Consider the following 15,877-nt stretch of genomic DNA (forward strand, 5'->3'; position numbering starts at 1 on the left):
TATATATATATATATATATATATATTTGTACTTGTTTTTGCCTCTCTCACTCTTTTTGCTTGTGTGTCTGTGCGGGTGTTTGCTTGTCCCAGTGCCTGTCTTTGTTGGTTTGTATGTCTTAATCTATGAATATGTATGTGTTTTTTATCTCTCTCACTTCCATTGCTTGTGTGTCTGGGCGGGTGTTTGACTATCTCAGTGCCTGTCTTTGCCGGTTTGTATGTCTTTAATCTATGTATTTGTATACGTTTTCGTATCTCTCACTTTCTTTGCCCGTGTATCTGGGTGGGTGTTTGCTTCTCCCAGTGCGTGTCTTTGTCGGTTTGTACGTCTGAATCTATGCTCTCACTCTCTTTGCCTGTGTGTCTGGGTTCGTGTTTGCTTGTCCTACTTCCTGTCTTTGACGGTTTGTTTGTCTGAATCTATGTATATGGTTGTGTTTTTGTCTCTCTCACTTCCATTGCTTGTGTGTCTGGGCGGATGTTTACTTGTCCCAGTACCTGTCATTGTCGGTTTGTATGTCTGAATCTATGTGTTTGTATGCATTTTTTGTCTCTCACTCTCTTTGCTAGTGTGTCTGGGTGGGTGTTTGCCTCTCTCTCTCAGTGTCTTTCATTGTCGGTTTTTACGTCTGAATCCCTACTCTCACTCTCATTGCTTGTGAATCTGGATGGGTGTTTGCTTCTCTCAGTGTCTGTCTATATTGGTTTGTATGTCTGAATCTATGTATTTTTATGCATTTTTGACTCTCTCACTCCCTGTGCCTGTGTATCTGGATGGGTGTTTGCTTCTTTCTCAGTGTCTGTCATTGTAGGTTTTACATCTGAATCCATAATCTCACTCTCATTGCTTGTGAATCTGTGTGGGTGTTTTTTTTTCTCAGTGTTTGTCCTCGTTGGTTTGTATGTCTTAATCTATGTATTTGTATGTGTTTTTATCTCTCTCACTTCCATTGCGTGTGTGTCTGGGCGGGTGTTTGCTTATCTTACTGCCTGTCTTTCTCGGTTTTTATGTCTGAATCTATAGAGTTGTGTTTGTTTTTGTCTCTCTCTCTCACTCTCTTTCTCACTCTCATTGCTTGTGAATCTGGGTGGGTTTTTGCTTCTCTCAGTGGCTTTCTTTGTTGGTTTCTATGTCTTAATCTATGTATTTGTATGTGTTTTTTGTCTATTTTACTTCCATTGCTTGTGTGTCTGGGCGGGTGTTTGCTTGTCTCACTGCCTCTCTTTCTTGGTTTGTATGTCTGAATCTATAGAGTTGTATTTGTTTTTATTTCTCTCTCACTCTCTTTGCCTATAACTGGGTGGGTGTTTGCTTATCTCAGTGCCTGTCTTTGTCGGTTTGTATGTCTAAATCTATATATTTGTATGTGTTTTTGTCTCTCTCACTTCCTTTGCTTGTGTTTGTGTCTGGGGGGGGGGTGTGTGTGTGTCTGGGTGGATGTTTGCTTATCTCAGTGCTTGTCTTTGAGGGTTTGTATATCTGAATCTAGATATTTGTATGCGTTTTGTCTCTCTCACTTCCTTTGCTTGTGTGTGCTTGGGTGGGTGTTTGCTTGTCCCAATGCCTGTCTTTGTCGATTTGTATGTCTTAGTCTATGTATTTCTATGAGTTTTTTGTCTCTCTCCCTCTCTTTGCCTGTGTATTTGGGTGGGTGTTTGCTTCTCCCAATGTTTGTCTTTGTCGGTTTTTACGTCTGAATCTATACTCTAACTCTCTTTTCTTATGTGTCTGGGCGGATGTCTGCTTGTCCCAGTGCTTGTTTTTGTCGGTTTGCATGTCTGAATCTATATAGTTGTATTTGTTTTAGTCTCTGTCTCTTGAACTTTGTGTCTGGGCGTGTGTTTGCTTGCCCCAGTGCCTGTCATTGTCGGTTTGTATGTTTTAATCTATGTATTTGAATGTGTTTTGGTCTCTCTTAGTCTTTTTGCCTATTTGTTTGGGCGTGTGTTTCCTTCTCCCCATGACTATCTTTGTCGGTTTGTTTGTCTGAATCTATGTATATGGTTGTGTTTCTGTCTCTCTCTCTAGCGTTTAGCGTACCCTAGAAGTAATAGAAATATAACAAAGTAATAGATAACATATTTTTAAGGAAATAATGGCATATATGATATTAATTTATGGTAGATACATTATTAATATCCATGATCAACTTTATAATATCAATGACATCATACTGATATCAATGATCAGCATACTAATATCAATGACATTTTGAATTTGTTCTATAAAATAGTTCTCCGTGTTCTCTCTTGATATTGTAGCTATGGTCTTCTCTTAGCTCCTAATCGGTAGAATAATCATTATTCCATTTTTAGTCATACACAATATTTACTGGTGTGTCACCGACAGATTCAATATGCGTTTCGTCTTTGGTATAATTTTATGCATTGACTTTTTGACCAACGATAGTAACGTTTGCTGGCACTTTGTTTTTCATCGATTCATCTTTATATTCCTCAGTGATATTTTCTAACAATAACCTTTTTATTTTTCCGGCAATTTCACTGTTTGTTACAACATCATTTTTACAAAGGTAACAGTTCCAGCACGTAGACAAGATATGGTTTATGATATTAGTAGAAGAGTATGCCTTTCTTTCCGTCTTTGCTTTCATTTGAATGCTAATACCTAAAAGATGCGACAGGTAGCATGTTACCGGAAGCACTAGCAAGAATATACCCCTCTTCATCAAGTATTATTTTTATGTTAGTGTTCTCTTTGAGTGCAATCATCTCCGGAGATCTCAATCTTGCATATCCACCATTTGTACAATGGAATTTTTTTGGTACTCCAAAGAAATTTTATTCCATACTGTCATGACAATGCACTCATACGTTTCCGATAGTGCTACCACTTGTACTTATTTCATAGTTTAAATACTTCTCTTGGTCAGAATTCAATGCTATAATAGCACTATTATATGAACACACTTTCTTAAAGTGCTTCATCTTCACTTTTTTAAAGACATTAATTATATGTTTATTGTTCCACTGCGTAAAAAATACTGATTTAATACATGCAGTAAACTAGGTAGTGTCGATAACTGACCATAGAGTACCAGTGTGAAAGCTATATCGCGTCTCTGAGCAAGCGCAGAGTACAGTTTTTAGAGCCGTAAGCATATTTCATGTCATTTTAAGATACGTAAAAAAAAGTTGAATAATTTCGAAGTCCAAAAAAAATTTAGTCCATTAAAAAAAAGTGCTACTACAACAATATTTTTCTAATAGTAAAAGTCGCAACTAACATTTCTATATCATTCTCATTTTGAATTTGGAAAATATTAAATGTGATTTTTTGTCATTCTAAGAGATGTAAAAAAAAGATGTAAAATGTTTCTTGTCATTCTAAGAGATGTAAAAAAAAGTTGAAAAAACACCATGTTAAAAAAAAATTCAAAAAAATACGGGGGAGGGGGGAGGGGGGCCAAAGAAGTTGGGGGGAGGGGTCCCTTGGTGGTTAGGCTCATTAGTGCTTACGCTCCTTGACGGTTCATACTCATATATACCTCACTACTTGATTTGCAAGGATTTCTAAGGGTTGTTCTGAATTTCATCTTTTTAGTAAACTATAACGTTAGACCATATTTTATATTGATAAGACTGTTCAAACGATACCTGTGTGTTATATAGAACACATCGGAGAAGTAAAACTAGGTCAACTCACAATGCCATTTTATCATCATTAACCATTGTCATAGATTGATGTTGTTCCAAATTTATAACAAATTGCCTGAGTTAACAACCGCTTCAGGGTTACCTTAACTGGTAATCAGTTTAACCTTTTTTTTAGCATCTTCATACAATCCAATTCGTCAATGTTATCTAGCTCCGTTTCTTCCCTATTATTCAATCATCAATTAAGATCCTTCATACAGTCCAATTCGCAAATGCTATATCTTTTTCGCAAATATAGTTATTTTTTAGATAAATGATTTAACAGCATATGGCATCAATTCTAGACAAGATGCAAAGGTACCTTCAGCCTAGAGGTTATTAGTGTTTGACAATTTATGAGTCAGAAACATGCATGGCTTGGCTGTATCTTTAGTAAAAACATTATTCATACGAAAAAACCGCAGCTCTCTCTGACTGGCCCCCCAAAAATGGGTGTTATCATTGAAACCCGTCTGGTTGCATTACAAAATCTCGTCCATGCTTCCAAATATAACGTGTTTGATTAATTTATAGGTCCATTATACTGAGGGATTGCTTGCATTAAGCAATCTCGTCCCTAATCTCGTCTTGTATAGCAATATGCCTTACTACTGATGTTGCCCTTTCCCATATCCTCTACACCACACCCTTCTGGAAACTCCTAACCAAAATTGACAAGAGTAAAGTCCGATCCATGTTCTTTCGTTTTGCCAAGTATCTGCTTGATGCCTCCGTGGTATAGAATTTTGCTCACTATTGCGAAATTCAAGGTTGCTGACCCAGGGGTTGCCGTTGCTAGACGGATAGCGAAGCATAATCGAAACATTGATGGGAATTTAAATGATTGGTCCCACGTTATTAAGGAGTGGTGTATTGTCTTTCTTTTCTTATGGTCCGTCGTGTTGTGTTTTTAATCATGACGGGTTTTTCAATAATTTTGAATATTAATAGAAATTTAATTCTTGTATGATTGTTTAACGTTACTTTTCTGCAGCATATATAGTTGGTCGCGCCATGTTGAAGATTTTTTTTCGCACATAAATTATATTTAGATGGCTTCTTAACTTATCGCCTTCGGCTCCCACCTTGGACCAGAAAATCGTTTGCGTTTATTTGTTATAGTATAATTGATTTATGTCTTGGCATATTAACAAGTTTTGTTAATTTTAACGATTAATTTGTGACGCGACTGGAGCCATTTCTTCCTCTGCCCCCTCCATCACGCTTGGATCCATCACGTTTGCCTCTCATTCCAGGCAATCTAACGGCCCTATGTCAATTTTAAATTCTTGGTGAACTTTCCTGAGACTCTAGGAGTAGAGTAAGAAGATTGTAAAGCTGGTATAAGTCGGGGCAAGGAAATGCTAGTAAACAGAGATACAACATCGAAACTGCACATTGTGGTATTCTCCAAGATGTTGATGCTTTTTAGCCTTTCAACTGCTTCTTTGGTATTTCTTATTGTATGTTGGCTGCTAAGAGTTATGGATCTTAAAATACCAGCCAAATACCTTTCCAACTTTTGTGTAGCAGAACCTATTGTTGACACAATAGGTCTAAGGGGAATGTTTGTTTTGTGAATTTTGGGTGCACCATAAAATCTAGGACTGACCGGTTTGACAGGACTGAGTTTCCGATAAAGTTGATCATTAATCCTATTTGTGAGACTAAGATTATCAAAAGCTTTTTTGACATTGTTATAAGCAACTTTTACAGCATTGATATTAACTTTTTCACATACTTTGTTGTTATTCAGGAGCTTTAATGATTAGCTGACATACCCGGTCTCATTGAGGATTACTATTGTATTGCGTTTATCAGCATTAGTAATTATGATGTTGGTATCTTTCTTGAGATCTGTGAGGACCTTCATGTCAGCTATGCTTATAGTCTCCTCACTAAGTTTCTTTTTGGAAAAAACTTTTCCGAGGGTATAATAAACCAAAAGTTTAATATCTTGTGAATCACCATGAATTGTTTTCTCGCTTAGAATTTAATCTGATTTTACATTGGAGATGATTTCTTCTACTGGTAAATGTTTGGGGGGGGGATAGAAAATTTCCATCCTTTTGAAAGAATGTCTAATTTCTTTTGGTCAAATGTTTGTTGACTTAAATTAATGACGGCTGGACCTGATGACACTTTAGGATTATGTGTAACCCTAGTAGCAAAGTTCTCCAATTTAAGCTTTTCTAGCTTGTCTATATGTACTTTCCTGGTTATTGAAAAAACAAACTTAAAATCTTTGTCATGGATCTTGCCAACCTTAGTGAAATCTTCTGGGCTAAGAGTATTACTCAGTTGCTGTCTAATTGTACTGATCTGTTGAAAAACCATGTTTTTCCTCTGTTGAAGGTCCTTTAATTCATAATTAATAAAGATTAGGCCAGCTTTGTGTTGAGCAGATTTATAATTCTTACTAGATATTTTCACTCTGGGTCTCATAGAGTGTGGAATTAAATCTTGTTTCTTACATTGCTGTAAGAATTTTTGGTGATTAATGATTCTAGCTTTCTTCCTGAATAGGAGAGATAGATCTTTGACTTGCTTGGCCACATACCCTCCATAGGTATTACTAATATGGAGCTGAAGGCTGAACTTGATCATATAAAAGATGTTCTTATAGGCAACGTTTCCGATAGTGCTACCACTTGTGCTTATTTCATAGTTTAAATACTTTTCCTTGTCAGCATTCAATACTACAATAACACTATCATGTGAACACACTTTCTTAAAATGGTTCATCTTCACTTTTTAGAGATATGAGTTGTGTTTATCCATCCACTGCATAAAAAATACTGATTTAATACATGCAATAAACTATCTAGTGTCGATAACCGGCCATAGAATACCATTGGAAAAGCCGCATCGTGTCTCTGAGCAAGCATAGAGTACAATTGTTAGAGCCATAAGCATATTTCATGTCATTTTAAGATACGTAAAAAAAAGTTGAATAATTTTCTGTCCAAAAAACATTTAGTCCAATAAAAAAAGTGCTACTACAAAAATTATTTTTTCAATAGTAAAAGTCACGACTAACATTTCTATATGATTCTTATTTTGAATTTAGAAAATATTAAATGTGATTTTTTAATGTTTTAAGTATATTTAATGTCATTCTAAGGGATATAAAAAAAGTTGAAAAAAATATATCATGTTCAAAAAAAACGGGGGGGGGGGGCAAAAAGTTTGGGGAGGGTACCTATTGGAGGTTGGGGGTATTGGGAGGGTTCTGAGGTTGAGGTCCTTGGTGATTATGGTCAATGATGCTTACGGTCCTTGATGGTTCATACTCATAATCACCTCACTACTTGATTTCCAAGGATTTCTAAGGATTATTCTGAATTTCTTTATTAAAATTCTTATCTCGTTATCTACATCTCTATTAGTATTAACTTTTTAGTATACTAGAATGTTTGAGCATATTTTATAATTACAACACTGGTCAAATGGTACTTGTGTATTATACTGAACACATCGGAGAAGTAAAGCTAGGTCAACTCACAATGTCATTTTATCATCGTCAACCATTTCCATAGATTGATGCTCTTCCAAATTTATAATAAATGGCCTGAGTTAACAACCCCTTCAGGCTAACCTTAACTTGTAATTAGTTTAACCATTTTTTACCACCTTCATACAATCCGATCACCAATTAACATTATTATCACCCCTATTATTCAATCACCAACTAAGATCATTCATAGAGTCCAATTCGCAAATGCTATACTTTTTTTCGCAAATTGAGTTAACTTTTACGCAAAATGATATAAAAAACATGATTATTTTCCCATACGACTGAAACCCGCATTTTTATATAAAGCCCATTAAGCTACTGAACACCTTGTACCAAGGTCTCTTGTAGGCGTCAAATCCATTACGTATCTACGCATATTCTTTGTATAGTTGATACATTCCATTCCTCATTCTTTAATTACCCGTGACGCATTCTTAACCAACGGAAGTTTAATTTGTCTATTGAACCTAGAAGTAATTACCCTTTTCAAAAACATTAGTTGTTAACTACACACAGATTCTTGTGTAATCCCCTATACATCTATGAATCAACCAGAAAATGCGTGTTGCCTCAGTGTTTTATCGCTTTATAAGCCAATAATATAGAGGGCTTTGTTGGCATTACGCAATCTCGTCCCTAATCTCGTCCTGTAGTGCCTATTGCCTTACTACTTACATCAGAGAGGATTTTCAGAAGTTATTCTGCCAAAACAGTGTTTTTTGAGCCGTCTTTCAGCTATAAAGTGGAGAGCTTCGTTTCAGCAGGAAGCAGTTTCGAACTGCTTTCCTGACCACATCGCTAAAGCATTTTCTTGGAATAACTAAAAGAAGAAATTAGAAATACAAAAGAGGCATGATTTCCCACAGATCTACAAGCCATTTCTATTTGTGTTTAGCTAAACCTTTAACTTTCTGTGTTAGGAACATGTGTAGAAGAATGGTATCGCAAGTACTTCCTAAACTCACTGACAGTTGGCAAGTTGGCAAATGGCGAGAAAATCAACTTTTAAACTAAGAAAGAAATAATTGTTCTTAGCACTAAAAGAGCACTATATATTTTTAGTTTTTGTACAAAAACATGTTAATAAGATCATCGAGAGACTGAAAAATTCACTGCTAAGATAGGAGGCATAAGTTGAGCCCATGATCCCTCTAGTCCTGCTATTCTCCGCAGCAATTTTGACGCAGAAAGGCAGGCAAAGGCAGACAGCTTGTGGGAGCTGGAATCGGGCAAGGATTTTCAATCGCTATCTTAGAGCCAAGTTGGGCCTATCCCCTCTTCAATATCTCTGGCCCTTCTTCTCTTCAACTTTTAACAAAGGTGTTGAATCTTGTTTGAAGTAGAATCACGCAAGCATTTTAATTTGTATGATTAGAGAACATAAGCGGGTCAATAACCAACTTTATATACTTTTTGAAGAAAAGTTTTAGGAGAAATATTTTCTCCAATTTTTTTTTCCAGCATTTTAGAAGGAAAGCAAGCATAACGCATCTTCCTTAAATAAAAAACCGTGCTGTGATATTCGATCTATATAATTTAAGGCACAAAATGGGCCTGTCCATTCCATCCTTCCTTCTCTCTTTCAGCTTCTTACATGAAACGTAGGCATTTTGCACCTTCTCCGAATTGGAACCATAAAGGAATTTAAATCTGTATGACTACAGGAGTAAAGTGAACTAGTGGCTCCTTCTATGTCATCCTCCACTAACCCGTGAGCTTTTTAAAAGAAAGTAGGCGGGCATTTTTTTTTCGTCGATCTTATTGAAATTTATAGGCCAAGGGCCTTGGGTCAGTAAGACATGTGAATGATGATTTTCAGAGGTGTATTCTCCTTCTTTCGGAGGTGTATTCTCCTTCTCTTACTTTTGAATATAAGTTCATGGATTTAGTTTAAACTTTATGGGACAAGTACCTTGGGCCAAAGGGACAGAGAGAATAGGTTTTCAGAGCTGTATGGCACTTCATATCCACACATACCTTGCCTCACCACATTAATTTGAAACTAGGCAAGCAGGTACCTAGAGTAAATGAAAGTTTAGTCAAGATAGTGTTTACCATTTACCTTTACAACTTAGGTGCTAGTAGAATTTATTGTTTCATTGTCAGGGGATTTTTCTGTTTCAGGGACGCAATTATAAACACGATTTGTTAAGTATGTTTGTAATCAGCACTCAGGATTACGTGTTTATGCCAATTAGTCTACCTTTTATTCGTTCTTGACACCTTGTTAGGCCAGTAAAGTTTGTTCACGTGAAAGAGTTTACGTAACGTTTATTACTGACAATACAACGCACTGACGAAGTTTCGCACTTATTAGTTAACTAGCCAAAAGGCGTGTCGGATAACAGAAACAAAATAGGAAAAAAATGGCGTATATTCTTTTTTGCCTGGCTCAGGACATATTATTTTGTCCCTTTCACCCAAACACAAAATTCTAGATCCCCTTAACCCCCCCCCCTTCCTTCAGGAATTCTTGGAAATTTCAACTCGATTCTTCGGTCGTGAGAAAAAGAATACAGAATAACCAAACGTATATTTAAAATTCTATATTTTTCAATAAAACCTACTGACTGTATGCATAATCTCCATAATGGAAGTACTTGCTTACCTTCAGGCTTCAGGTATTCCTGCTGTATAACGTTACGCGCCCGTATTCAGAGCTGAAGATTAGTGATTGGCTAGTGATTGGTTACGAACGGTTTCCAGCTAGATTGTTTAGGTGACAGTCAGTTGGAAATGGCCATAGGATCAAACTGTTCTTGCCATCAAGTACATCGAAAACAACCAACATGTGTTATGTTTATGGCCAAAATAGGCTACGCCTGCTCCTTGACTTCTGCAGTTTTAGGGGGAAGTACTATAGCATAGCTTGTATGCATAGTGTATTTAAGAGATAAAAAATTTATTGTATGAATTGTTTTTGAGGCCGCCTTTAAAGAACTTGTCATGATATATATAATATATATATATATATATATATATATATATATATATATATATATATATATATATATATATATATATATATATATATATATATATATATATATATATATATATATATATATATATATATATATATATATATATATATTTGACAAATCATTTTAAAAGATTTAGGGGGCTGACAGCGAGCATGTACACAGGGTTTTTTCTCTCTTTTTTGGGGGGGGATGGATCTTTTGGGGCGGGGTAAATAATGAAAAAAAGTTAAGTTATAAGAAGTGCGCACAATAAGGGTAAGATAAAAGAATAAGGAAAATAATAAAAAGGGTCCAGAAATTTAAAAAAAAGTATTTGGGGAGGAACCCCTTACCATGAGGTCGTCTCTGGTTGACCGGTACAGCGTTTAGTTGATATCGAAAAAGCAAAACTAAACTTTCGTTCCCAAAGCCGACGAAAGGTTTGTGCAACACTTTACGGTGTTCAAAGCAACAGAAATCTAGTTTCATTTAATATTATAACGTAAAAATTAGGAACGCTTTTTGAGTAGCCTATGGCTTTAAAAAATCCTTAATATTTTTTTGGGGGTGTGTGGGGGGTTCTTCGGCTACAAAAAGCTTAAAGAAACTGCGTATAAGAAACTTTTACTAAACTCTAAGCAAATATATAGCCGTATCCATGGGGGTCCCGGTTTGAGCCCCCGCCCGACCTCTCCAAATTTTTGCCCAACTAATTCAAGAGTGACACAAATACATTTTTTTTTACTCAGAGAAACCTTGATAATCACTAAAGTATTTTTGTACCCCTACACCCCCCCCCCGAACAAAAACACAGAATACGGCCATGGAGGGAGGTATACACGTAATAAATGCGTTAATCTAGCTCTAGATAAAAAACTTACAGGCTGCTAGGTTTAGGCTACTAGTAGCACCATCAACACACTAAAAGCTTTTATCTTGTTTCAGATTGTTTCAGCAATTTTAATCAATCAAGTTTTTGCTATTGCTTATGGCTACAGAAATTTTTATGATAGTGATGAGAACGATATTGCAATATCAGTCAGTTTAGTCGATGATGAACGACTATACTTCACTACAATAGGAAATATGACTTGTTTTATCGAAGGAACAAAACTAAACGAAAGTAATGTGAACTGTGTCTGTAAAAATGGATACAAAGGAAATGATTGTGGCATTCCCTCCTCTGTTTTCGATACAATAGACAACTTTTATAAGCCTATGAATTTAAGGAGAAGAATAAGGCCAAGGAGAATTATTAATGCCTTAAATTTAAATCATGAAATCGATCTTTTAGAGGCAAGACTTTATGATCTAGAAGATGTTGTGGATGTTTTTGTGATATGTGAGTCAAATTTTACAGCCTTTGGTGATCCTAAACGCTTATTACTAAAAGAAGCTTTAAGCAATAATCGCATTATAGCAAGGCATTCAAAGAAGATTATGCATATTTTATTGGACAAAATGCCAAGTACTGACAGTGGTTGGTTTATTGACAGATACTTTCGTGTCTATATGGGGTATAAAAGTATCCCGCATATAATGAATAAAAGAGACGATGATCTTGTTATACTTAATGATGCTGATGAAATCCCAACGCGTGAAGCTCTTCTTTTTCTGAAGCTCTACAAAGGGTATCCTACACCAGTGAAATTAGGCATGAAATGGTCAATATTTGGGTTCTTCTGGAGGAAGAAACAAAACGTTGTCTTAAGTAATCAACCTGACTTAACATCCATGGGTAGTGTAACAACAGTAAAAATGTTAAATGATGTTTTCAATGGGAACATTTTCATGATGCGTTTTATTAGAAATAGACCTACTGAAATGCCACAGATTTTAAAGGCGATCAGCCAATATAGAAGGAAAGTCGGGGAACTCGTTGGCTGGTGGAACATAGGTATTCCTTTTATTGTAAAATTTTCCATCAATTTTGAATTGCTGAAACTCATTGTATTGTTTACTGTCACTCAAAAGGCGAAATTATTGATTTTGGGTAAAAAGCCTTGATTTTTAAAACAATTTCAAACAAAGTTAGCCTTTTCAGTATCATGACCCCAAAAATTTCCAAAAAAAGCTGTTCCCTTCATGACAAAGTTGTAATAATTAATAATTTGAGCATGATTATGGTTTATCTTTAAAGCCCAATTACAAAATTTGTAATTTATTGATACATTTATGTATCAATAAGTTAATTTTTATTATTTTTTCTTGGTTTTTTTTTTTTTTTTTTGCATGTGCTTGTATTTAGCCTACATTTATTCGAAACCTATTTTCTAAAAATGAAAGACTCTCCCAGACATAATTATTTAATATGTAGAATCACGACATCCACCCCCTTCCCTTCAGGGTCGTAAACCTAAGCCTGGAAAACAATAATTCATATTATTTGAAGCTATCTGAACACAATAGATTCCTTAAATAACAAAAAATTATATACAATATAATTTGTAGCTCAAAATTTTGGTTTTCGCCGTAAAAGACGTATCGGATTTTTTTTCAGTTTTCGGCTTAAAAATTTCAAGTTTTCAATTAAACCTATTCCTCAGCAAAAACAACAGTTACTTGTGCATTATACGGGGCAACAAAAGAAGTCAAGTTTGGTTAATGCTAATGAAATAGAATAGAATAGGATGAATATATAATAGTTTAGAAACAAATTTGGGCTATATATTTGCTTATTAGGGGGGGGGGGGGGGTAAAGCAAAGCATATATTAAATACGTAACCAAACCTAACCTAGGTACCCCCCTTTAAACCCCAAAAAACAGCAGTTTAAATATCGTAAACGCAATGAAAACCACGCTTTGCATTCCATTTCCCTATTGCAAATACCCGTTTGGCAGGTTTCGTCTCTCGTTTCCTTGATACAGTATATAGCAATGGGCCCGTAGAATGCACAAGTACCAAAAAAAATACTTTGGTTGATTTGAATTATAAAAAAAGGGTACTCTTCTTTTAAACGGACTCTTTTATATAGTGCTAGTTTGGTTGATGCTAATGAAATAAAATAAAATAGGATGAATATATAATAGTTTAGAAACAAATTTGGGCTATATATTTGCACATTAGGGGAGGGTGTGTTGTGGGTAAAGCATAGCATATATTAAATACGTAACCTAAACTAACCTAGGTACCCCCCCCCCTAAACACCAAAAAACAACAGTTTAAATATCTTAAACGCAATGAAAACTACGCTTTGCATTCCATTTCTCTATTGCAAATACCCGTTTGGCAGGTTTCGTCTCTCGTTTCTTTGATATAGGCTAGTATATAGTAATGGGCCTGTATAATGCACAAGTACCAAAAAATGTTTTGGTTGATTTGAATTATAAGAAAAAGGTACTCTTCTATGAAACGGACTTTTTTATATAGTGCTAGTTTAGTTAATGCTAATGAAATAAAATAAAATAGGATGAATACATAATAGTTTTGAATCAAATTTGGGCTATGTATTTGCACATTAGGGGGGGGGGGTGAGCAAAGCAAAGTATATATTAAATACGTAACCCAACCTATCCTAGATACCTCCCCCCCCCCCAACCCCCAAAAAAGAACACTTTTAATATCTTATACGCAATTAAAACCACACTATACATTGTATTTCTCTACAGCGGTGTCTTGAATCATCTCGTAAAAATGGGTTTTTCGTCGCGTCTGCAGTTTGACATTCCATAAAAGAGTCCGCGCTAGATAAAAGAGTCCGTTTAATAGAAAAGTATTAAAAAAAGTATCAAGCAGACCGGTTCTTGTTAACTTAGAAAGTCGTTGTACTGGGTGAATGAAGCTACTAGGTGAATAAAGCTCACAAAACAGTCAAATATAGCGCCAGAATTTTTTTTTCAAAGTTCTCAATTTCAACGTTTCATACCTGGAAGGCTTTAAAGATTCTGTGAAAACAGGTGTCCATTTTCTTGCTTTTCTACAGGAAATACAAACAGTTAAACGACTTTTTGAAACAATTGTAAGAAAGTCTCAAGAAAAAGGACATTCCAAAGCTAACGAATATTGTCAATTTTTCACTTCTAGTCCATTTTCATAAATAAAATCAGTTTCAACTAATTTATCAATTTATAAAATTAATTTTTTAATGCTTAAAGAGCATTAGAACATTGACTAATTAAAAAGTCATTTTTATAAGTGATAACTCATAACTATCAAACAGTTTGTGCTAATCGACTGTGCATAAGGAGCGACTGGACAAAAGAATCGACTTATTATGCTGATTTCAAATATATAAGTTTAATTAAGTTTAGTCTCAATTATTAATGGTTACGAGCCTGAGAAAATTTGCCTGATTTTCGAAAAAAGGAGGAATCACCCTCTAAAATCGTAGAACCTTAATGAAAATCACAACATCCCATTCACCGTATCAGAAAACCCTATTGTAGAGGTTTCAAGCTCCTATCTGCAATTAAATAAAAAAACAAGTTTTTTTTAACTGAAAGTAAGGAACGACGTTAAAATTTAAAACGAAAAGAAATTATTCCGTATATGAAAGGGGCTGTCCCCTCCTCAACGCCTCGCTCTTTGCGCTAATGTTTTTTATTGTTTAAAAAACAGAGTTGTGGGAAAGTCGAACTTTAGCGTAAAGAGCAAGGTGTTGAGGAGGGGACAGCCCCTTTCATATACGGAATAATTTCTGTTTGTTTTAAGTTTTAACGTCGCTCCTTACTTTCAGTTAAAAAAAAACTTTTTTTTAAATTTAATTTTGAATGTTTTTGAATAAATGCAGGTTTTGATTTTTGCTCACCATACATGAATAATCAACACCAAATTTGCATATTAATTTTACTTTTATTTGGTTAAATAGTTTTCTCGAACGTTGTTTAATTTTATTTACGAACGTTTTTATTAGTAATAAATATACGTAACTTACGAATTAACTTACGTAATGAATTTCTATATTCATATATTTTTAATACGTATATTAGGGGTTTCGCCCCCTAGTCAATACCTCGCTCTTTACGCTAAAGTTTGAATTTTGTTCCAATTCTTTAAAATGACCCTTAATCACAAAGGCCGTTAATTAGAATAAATAGCTCTTATTAAAGTACTAGAAAATCTTTGGCTTAAAGAGCGAGGTATTAACTAGGGGGCGAACCCAATCATATACGTAATATTTTCTGTTCGTTTTAAGTTTTGATGTTGCTCCTTACTTTCAGTTGAAAAACTTGTTGTTTGTTTAATTTCTGATCTTTGTTTAAATAATGCTGGGAAATCCGGCGCCCCCTTTATAGCAATGTCCCTTCCCACATGAAAACATCCTCCATTTAAAGATCCCCCCACATAACCCCCGACCCATCCCCCCCACTACCAGAAAAAATGCCCCCAAAAACGTCTGTATACTTCCCAATACCCAATACTATGTGACGTAGATAATTTCGGAAACCACACTGCCATTCCGAGACGATAAATAAAAGTTCAAATAGGGATAAAGTCCTTTTAATAGACAGTGATGATGATAACAGTGATAGAAATTCACAAAAATACCAAATATTTCGGTCACATATACAGTGACCGTCATCAGTTTACTACTGATAATGACTTTATGAATATAATAATCATTTTTGTTTTAAATGAATTTTAGCCCCCACCCCTATATATAGGCTACCAATTCAGGGTATATATTTGCAGATTAGGGGAGTTGGGGTAATTTTATTTCTGATGTAAATGAGAGGTAAGTTTAAAAGCATAGCATATATTAAATGCGTAACCTAACTTAACCCAATCTAGGTACCT

At 35.1% G+C, this 15,877-nt stretch overlaps 1 protein-coding gene across 1 annotated transcript in view; it reads left to right on the forward strand.

Annotated features, from left to right (window-relative positions):
- Positions 1-15,877, forward strand: part of Mgat3 (beta-1,4-mannosyl-glycoprotein 4-beta-N-acetylglucosaminyltransferase) — a 30,193-nt gene that overhangs the window by 7,608 nt on the left and 6,708 nt on the right. The window contains exon 2 of the mRNA XM_089091079.1: positions 11,085-12,036. Within this exon, the coding sequence (XP_088947205.1) occupies positions 11,085-12,036 (952 nt within the window). The remainder of the gene's footprint in view (positions 1-11,084; positions 12,037-15,877) is intronic.

This window comes from Artemia sp. Qi Xiang Cuo, chromosome 6, assembly GCF_049724085.1.
Source record: "Artemia sp. Qi Xiang Cuo chromosome 6, ASM4972408v1, whole genome shotgun sequence".
Taxonomy (NCBI): domain Eukaryota; kingdom Metazoa; phylum Arthropoda; class Branchiopoda; order Anostraca; family Artemiidae; genus Artemia; species Artemia sp. Qi Xiang Cuo.